Here is an 8,212-nt window from a genome sequence, read left to right on the forward strand (position 1 = left end):
ACGCGGACACCCGCTCGCGCCCGCGCCGCCTCTGCCTCCGGTCGCGCAGACCGATCCCGCGCCCGCGCCGCTCCCCACTGGGCTCGCGCACTCGTCCCTGGATGGGAAGTTGGGGGAGATGGACCGGGTCTCGCTGGCGTGGATGGCGCTCTTCGGGCTGACAGGTAAGCGGCATTCGCTACCGCCGCGGGGAACTTTCTATATATTCTCGCTGTGGGGGTGCACCCACCCGCCACCCCACGCCCCGGCTGTGCTGAAGCTGTGAGCGGCTGGGTACGTGGGGGAGGGGCTGCGTGTTAGGGGGAGGGGGTGGGGGGCCTCGGAGTGCAAGTGAGCCGCTGGAGAGGCAGGTGTCTGGCCCACTAGTGACTGGAGGTGGTTCTTTCGAACCGGCATCCCCCTCCACAGGGTTCTGCCTCTGTGGTCCCGAGTGCAGTGCTGGGGAGAGCCTGGCGGGACTAACGGAAGCTCCGAGGAGGCTGGTTAATTAGGGAAACTGGCGCTGGGGGTGGGGGCGGGGGCGGAGGAGCGTCTCCTTAATTCCTTCCCTGGAGACGCGGGACCCAGCGGCGTTCTCAGGCAGGGGGTGAGGAGGCAGGTGGGTGGAGGTTCCACTGGTTGTGGGATTTAGGCCCTGCTGTCTTACTTGTACCTCTTGGGAGTGGTCCCACCCTGAGAGAGGGCCTTCCTCCCCCCCCACCCCCCTAAACAGGCCCCGTCCCCCAGTAAAGATAATCGGCAGAGATGCTCAGAAGGTAGGGCTTCTCCCAGCTGCCACTTCCTCCAGGTGGGCCCTCCAGGCTTCCCTTCCTTTTCGTGAACTTCTCCCACCCTCCTGGGGGCTGCAAAGGCTTTTGTTTCTGACACTTTACCCCCCCCCCCACCCCCCATGACTCTGTGTGTTTGAGAGACACGTGGCCAGGCAGGGTGGCCAGCCCGGAGTCACACAGTAGCCCTGCTTGGGGCAGGGTGCTCACAAGGTTGGGGGGTTTGGACAGCTCTGAGGCAATGACCGTGGAGACCGAGTGATGGAGGAGAGGAACAGGGATCAGAACGGTTGTGAGGATAGGATGGGGCCGTGAAAGGCAGGAGAGAAAACGCAAAGTAGCACCCCAAGATGAAGTCTTGTCCGCTCCAGGGGCTCCAACCAGAAGGCTTGGGAGAATCAAGTCAGTAGGAAAGGGGAGCACATTTAACTCACCCCAGCGAGAGGGTGACATACACTCAGGAGAGGCAACCCCTGCTCCCCTCCGCTTCAGAGTGAGAGTCCTGACTCCTTGGCGTTGCCTGTTCCCAGGGAAGGGCCCTACCTGGCTCCTTAGCCCGTGGTCCCCTGTGGGGGCTCTGCACTGAGTTGGCCTCTCCTGCCTGCTCTGCGTGTCTCCCTCCCACACTATTCAAATGTGAATCATCTGTAATTTCAGGGTTTGGCTGATCCGTGCCTCCCCCTCCCCTGGCCTGCCAGGGCCTGCCACCTCCCCCCTCGCTGATCCTCAGCGTCCTCAATTTGCCTCTTCTTCTCTGTTATCTTGTCCCGGGAACTTTGGCCCTGAGCCTGCATGGCACCCTCCCTGAAGTCAGCTGGCACCTGGGAGGGTCCCTGAGTCACAGAGCCCCAGGGCCTTGCAGGGAGGGGAGCAAGGGAAACAGCCCTGGCCGGTGGCTGCGGCAGTGGAATCAGGTCGCTGGCAGGGACCCAGGCAGCCAGGGACCCAGGCAGCAGCCGTGACAGAAAGGAGGCCCACAGGACAAGCACCAGCAAATGTGTGATGGAGCAGAGACTAGAGCCCAGTGCTCTCAAACCAGCGCCCGTGGGTGGCTCTCTCCTAAGCGGCCTCTGAGTTTTCATTGTAGGGTTTGGTTTTGTTTGTGCTGGGAACGGTGGGCTGCTTTGCCCGCGCCTTCTTCCTTCTGCACGCAGAGAGGCCGCCCTTGCCCGGAAGCAGGCAACAGGTTAGTGAGCAGGGCCCTCGCTGTCAGAGCTGGGCCTCTGCTCTGCAGGTGCGGCTGGCTCCCTGGGTCCCCTGAGCACCCGTAGCACCCCGATCCCAGCTTCTGCTCCTGCCTCGCCCCCCCCCCCCCCCCCCAAGGGCTGAAAAAGCTGCTCTCACCCTGAGCAAGGTGGAGGCGACAATGGCGGAGGGGCGGGAGGGAGAAGAGCAGTGACGGGAGTGGATCCAGACTCATCCTTCACAGGGAAGCCAGGGGAAGAAAGGTAGGACAGTGCAGACCGGCCCAATCAATGAATTCTCTCTTGAGGGGGTGGTGGGAGGGAGGGAGGAAGGGAGGAAAGGACAGATTAGAAATGAGTCAGAGCCCAGGAGAAAACACGCACTGTCCTCTCCCCCACTCCCCTCTCTCCCCCTCTTTTCCCTCTCCCCTCCCCTCCCCCTCCCCCGGTTCTGTCTTGTAACGCAGGCTGAGCAATTTCTAATCAACACTCCACTGTTCTGCCTGCCGGGGCTCCAGCAGCTCCTTGCTGTCTTTCTTTCTGGATTCGCACAGCTGTAGAGCAGCCTGGTGCTTTCTTATTGTCGCTGGAATGTCGCTTCCTGTCGTAGATTGTGTTCTGTTGTTCTTGTTTCAAACAAAACAAAATGCTCAGGGCTGTGGCTGCGGGTGCAACAGGTGCCCGAGCAGGAAGCCTGGAGGCTTCGCTCTTTGTTCCCAAACGTGGCCGTGGCCGTGGATGGCGTGGCCTGGGGTCCTCTCCGCCTGCGGGGAGGGGGGATGGGGGAGGGGGGACACTTTGGAGATGGGGTTTCCCTGATGAAGACTGCTTGCTCTAGTAGCGTTTCTTTTGGTTCCCCTTTGGTTTGGTTCATTCATTTGTTCATTCATTCTACAAGCGTGTGTTAAACTCCTAGGTGTCTAAGTGTTGTGATAGGTGCTGAGGATAAAGAGGTAAAGATAGTCCTTGCGCCCTGGCTGGTGTGTTCAGTGGTTAGAGTGTCGGCCCGCACACTGAGGAGTGGAGGGTTTGATTCCAGGTCAAGGGCACGTACCTGGGTTTCGGGTTCGCTCCCGGGCCTTGGTCAGGGCGCGTGCAGGAGGCAACCAGTCGATGTGTCTCTCTCATATCCATGCTTCTCTCTCTCTCTCCCCCTCTCTCCCTCCCTCCCGTCCACTCTCTCTGAAAAGCAATGGGGAAAAAATATCCTCAGGTGACATTAACAACAACAAAAGACAGTCCTTGCCCTCAAAGAGTTGTCAGTCTACACAGTGACTCAAATGAGTCTTCAGGTCATTTTGCTGTGGAGAGAGCACACGTGTGACGGAGCGTGGGGGAGGCATGTCCAGCCCGAACCTGGGGTGGGCGGAGCAGCTCTGAGGTGGCCGCAGAGGAGGTGATGGCCCAGGTGAGACGTTTATGCCCACAGTCAGCTGCTGAGTTCTGCCATGTCCAGGCGTGTGTAGGGTTAGCAGGTGAAGAGGTACAGTCCCTGCCTTCAGGGAGCGCTCAGCCTGGAAGCGGACACCAGCGATGAGATGAGCAGAAGCAATGGGGCCGCTTTGAGAGACTGCTGACCCCTCCCTTCCATGAGCTGCTTCCCTGTCCTGCATGCCTTTCCGTTTCTCTCCCTCCTCTGGTCTCCTGTCCCCTGGGAGACACCGTATTCACCCCAGAGCACCTTCTTTCCACTCTCCCCTCCTCCTCCCTCCCCCAGCTGATGCTTCTCCCTGGACCAGGAGAGGGACTTCCTTCCTTCCCCATCACTCCTCAGGTTCTAGACCAAGGGTGGGCAAACTTTTTGACTCGAGGGCCACAATGGGTTCTTAAACTGGACCGGAGGGCCGGAACAAAAGCATGGATGGAGTGTTTGTGTGAACTAATATAAATTCAAAGTAAACATCATTACATAAAAGGGTACGGTCTTTTTTTGTTGTTGTTTTATTCATTTCAAACGGGCCGGATCCGGCCCGCGGGCTGTAATTTGCCCACGGCTGTTCTAGACTCACATGGCTGCAGGCTGGCCAGTGGGCCCAGACCTGGGCATCAGCCCTGGGTTTACTGCAGGGCGGTGAGCGTCCTGGTGCAGGTCCTTCGTGCCTGTCCAGTGTTCACAGTGTCAGTGCCAGGACTTGTTTAGTGGAAGGGACCCCGGCTGGGAGCTGACGCTCTGCCCTCATCTCCTCCACAGACGAACTGTCCCGCCATGGGATCTGGGTCTTAGAATCTGTTGAATGAGATGGTTTCTAAGGTCCCTTTCAGCTCTAAGAGTCTGGTTCTGAACTTTTCTCCAATTTGGGGGAGTTAGAAATCAGAGCCACAGGTCCCGTCTTCCTGATGACATCCCCAGTGAGGAGCCAGTGCCCGCAGCCTTGCCCTGGCCGTGAATGACTGGCAGGAGAGACGCCAGCTGGGAAGGGAGAGCTCCTTAGGTCCCTCAGAGGGACAAACGGGTGGCACCCAGTGCTTGGCGGACAGAGCAGGGTCAGTCGGAACGATGGAACGTGTTCGTGTTCAGGACTGGGAGAGTGAGCGGGGCAAGCTGTGGCCCAGGCAGGACTCTAGCCAGCATGGCCCTAGGATGCCCCTAATAGTCTAACGTTTTCTTCTGGACTCACCTCTTCATCCTTCCGACTACGTTCGCTCTTAAGCCTCTTGGTCCCGAGTCCGGACTATAAAGGAGGGTACGATGTGGCGGCGGCTCTTGCGCATTTATGTGCCCTAGTGCTTGTCTCTGTTAACTGGCTCTCAGGTTCATTACCCCTCTGGTCCCTCTAAGAGGGCACGGCTGGTGTCACCTCCGGTGCTTGAGAAAACCAAGGCTCAGAGGTGACTCACCTGAGGCCATGGTCTCTCATTGATGAAAAGAATATGAAACTGTGTCACTGGCTTAATCTGGCTTGTTTCAAGTGCCGGGATCCAAAGGAAACAGCCTTTCGCGGACACACCTGGTGTCTATTATGGGGCCTTGGGGAGCGAGGCTCAGAGTCCAGAGAACCCAGGGGAATACTGCCAGGGCAGTGAGAAAGGAAAGCATTTAGCATTTCACGTTAAATCCGGAGCGGTACAGAAAAGGAGTGGACGCGGCACGGGAGAGCAGAGGTGACCCGTGACAGCGGACGCTGCTGCGTGTCAGAGCCCCTGGGGACGGGCTGGCGCTGTGTGCCCAGGAGGCCCACAGGGTGTAGCTGTGGCGTCTATAGGCTTAAGGTCTTAGTCTTGAAGATAATGTTGGCTCTTTGAAAAGGAAAGAAGACATCTTGGATGGCTAGGGTTCTCTGTGGGCCAGGAGACAAGGAGGACCCCGGAACAGGGCGCCTCCAGCCTCCATGCTGTCCGTGGCATCAGGGCCCCGCAGGGCCGTTGCCCATTCAGCTTGGGGTCCAGCCCTCCCCCTCCATGCGCGTGGCTCATCTGGAGGCGGCCTGAGAGGCAGTGGGAGACAGGGATTAGGCTCCAACTGACCTTTGACTACTAGCTTAATATTTTACCTTCATTTCTTTGGCTTTAAAGTGAGAGGGTTGTTGTGATCATTGAAATTATGTGAAACTCCTAGCATCACCTTTCGCACATAGTAGGCCCTCATACTCCTTAGGAACCCCCAACAGGCACGTTATTCAGCACTTTGATGCAGCAACAAGCAACTCCTAAATCAGAACAGCTCATAGCAGTGAACGTTTAATACGGCGTGGCTGCCTGTCAGCCGGGAGTTGGCTGGAATTGGTGGACCGGACTCAGTTCTCAATGTCTTCCTACTCCAAGACCCAGGACGAGGGAGCAGCCGCTATCTGCGCATGCTGTTCTCTTACTGAGGAGGGCTCAAGGGAACCTGGGGAAGGGGCGGAACCACACCATGCAAATGCCTTTCCAACTTCTGCTTGGACATGCCTCCTGGCACATGAGCTCACATTTGATTGGCCAAAGCAAGTCACAGGGTCAAGCCCACAGTCTATGGGGTGGTTAGTGTACTCCACCCATAGGGAACATACAAGAGAGGGGAGGGAAAAATAATAGGGAACAAATAATATAATCTACCAGGTCAAATTGTTGACAGATGTTTCGAGTACCTACTATGTAGTAGAGTCTTTCAAAAAGATTGGAGGGGGAGTTTGTTATCAATGGAGGAGACAGATGACCAAATAGATTCTCAGGTCATGTGATGTGGTTCTGAAGGGCACTATGACCATAGTAGGAGCAAGACGGAATCTCTAAAAGTGATAGCTAAGAAAGTCCGGAGTGATCAGTAGAAGTCACTAGGGGAGAGCGGGATGAGGAAGGGACATTTGCAGAGGGAACAGCATACGCAAGGACCAAGAATCAAGGGAGGACATGATGTTTTCTGAAATTCCTAAATATTTCAGTGTGGTGGGAGAACTTACTGCTTCAGGGGGAATGGAGGAGAGCGGCCCCATCTGGAACGAGTCCCTATGCTCCTGAAGTGGCCAGAGGGTCAGAGCCAGGGCCGCCACAATCGGATGTGCATTTCAGGAATAGCAGTTGGGCCTCAGTGTGGATAGTGGGTTAGACGTGGGGAGACTTGCAGAGAGAAGCGGGACGTGAGATCCCGAGCTTGCCTAGGGCAGCGGGGATGCGAGAAGTGGACAGACGAGCAGGGAGGGAGGACAAGGCACGGGCTTGGTTGGATGTGGAGGTGGGAGGGGAGGGAATGTTAAAGGTTCCCCCAAGCTTCTGGCTTGAGGTTGCCGGGGATGCCACCCATGGACATGAACGAGTACAGGAGGAGAAACATCTTAAGGATGGTAAAGCTTCAAGCTTTTGCATTAAAGTACTACAGTCTAAGCTACTGTCACAAAGAAATCCTAAAGTATAGTAACTCACACAAAATAATTTCCTTCTCTCCTGTAACTATCCAGACCCAGTAGGGGTGAGTCTACCATTCCAAACATATGGCTCCCAAGAGCATGCCCCAGCCAGCAGGAGCAAAGGACACAGAGCCAGGGCAGGCAGCCCATCTGTACAGAGTGTAGGGAGTGGCTATAGGGTTAAGCCTTGGACTGACCTGTTGGCAAAGCCACAAACAAGTCCCAGCTTAGAGGGCACAGCCCTCTTAGCATAATTAAGCTTGACCTTATGAGCCCCCTAGATCCTATCTGGATAGTTAATGGGCTGTGGGAGGTGAAGCAAGTGCTGCCCAAACAAGTGAAACCCACAAGAACATTGTAACTATGGTGACCACTACCTTGGTTACCTCTGGCTATAAAATAAAGGCTCAGCTTGCAGTCTGGGTCTCTCTCTGGGGCCTTAGCCAGGCACAGGGATCCACCTAGAGTAGACCCAGCTTAGTCTCTTTGTCTATCTTTTCTACATCCTTCACCCCCCACCCCCAGGCTTGCCGAAGCCTTGGCCGTGCTGGCCCAGCACAGAGAGGGGACCCAGAAGTAGCAACATATCATTTGTCCTCACATACCTTTGTCCTCACCTAATCATGCGGCCACAATTAGCTGCAAGAGAGTCTAGTACTTGGCTGTCCAGATGAACACCTGGGAAGCTCTGATACTAACAGAAGGGAACAGTTAGCATCTCCTTCCATAGAGTGATGTGTTTGAAGTGCTTGTGTAACATCCAGATGGAGAATAAAAAGAAGTCATGTACTGGGGTCCGGAGCTCAGGTGAGAAAGCTAGTCTGGAAACACCGATAAGTTGATAAAGATCGATGAGAGCTTTCTTACTGGAGTTTTCTCTGTGCAAGTGGCTGGTGCATCCTAGAAAGCGGCCCCTCTGAGTGAACTGGGGCTTCCTGTGAGGTGGAGGCTGCCCTCTGGAGTATGGCTTTGGTCCCATTGGAACAGCAGGCCAGGCGTTAGCTCACTTCAGATGTCTGGAGATGAGGCGAAGGAGACAGGAAGGAGACAGGCTCCTGGCTCTCATCTATTCTGTGGTGACAGAGAACGGGACAGCATGGCTCCACTGGACACACGGAGCATGTGCTTAACGAATGGCACTCTCTGTGTGCAGAGTGCCAGAGTGTTGGCAGCAAATTCTAATCAGGCCATGAGCCAAGCCCACGTGGGCAAGGACTGGTGTTTACCTTAGCCCCATGGAGAAGGGGGGGAGACTGCAGCCTTTGGGGAATCTTGGGGGGGGGGGAGACGTAAAAGAAGGCTTTCATGGTTTCTTAAATCTCAACGTGGTACATCTGGTCACTCCCACCCTGAAATGGATCAAGCAATCAGGTATCAAGGTAGCAAACAGGAGAACTTAAGCAGGAAAGGAATTTATTGGAAGTTGATTGTCTCACAG

General features: G+C 55.8%; 1 protein-coding gene across 1 annotated transcript in view; it reads left to right on the forward strand.

Annotated features, from left to right (window-relative positions):
- The first annotated feature begins 118 nt into the window (after positions 1 to 118).
- Positions 119 to 8,212, forward strand: part of ILDR2 (immunoglobulin like domain containing receptor 2) — a 48,516-nt gene continuing 40,422 nt past the window's right edge. The window contains exon 1 of the mRNA XM_023747371.1: positions 119 to 164. Coding sequence (XP_023603139.1) covers positions 119 to 164 — 46 coding nt within the window. The remainder of the gene's footprint in view (positions 165 to 8,212) is intronic.

The sequence above is a fragment of the Myotis lucifugus genome, unplaced genomic scaffold, assembly GCF_000147115.1.
Source record: "Myotis lucifugus unplaced genomic scaffold, Myoluc2.0 scaffold_853, whole genome shotgun sequence".
NCBI classification, from domain to species: domain Eukaryota; kingdom Metazoa; phylum Chordata; class Mammalia; order Chiroptera; family Vespertilionidae; genus Myotis; species Myotis lucifugus.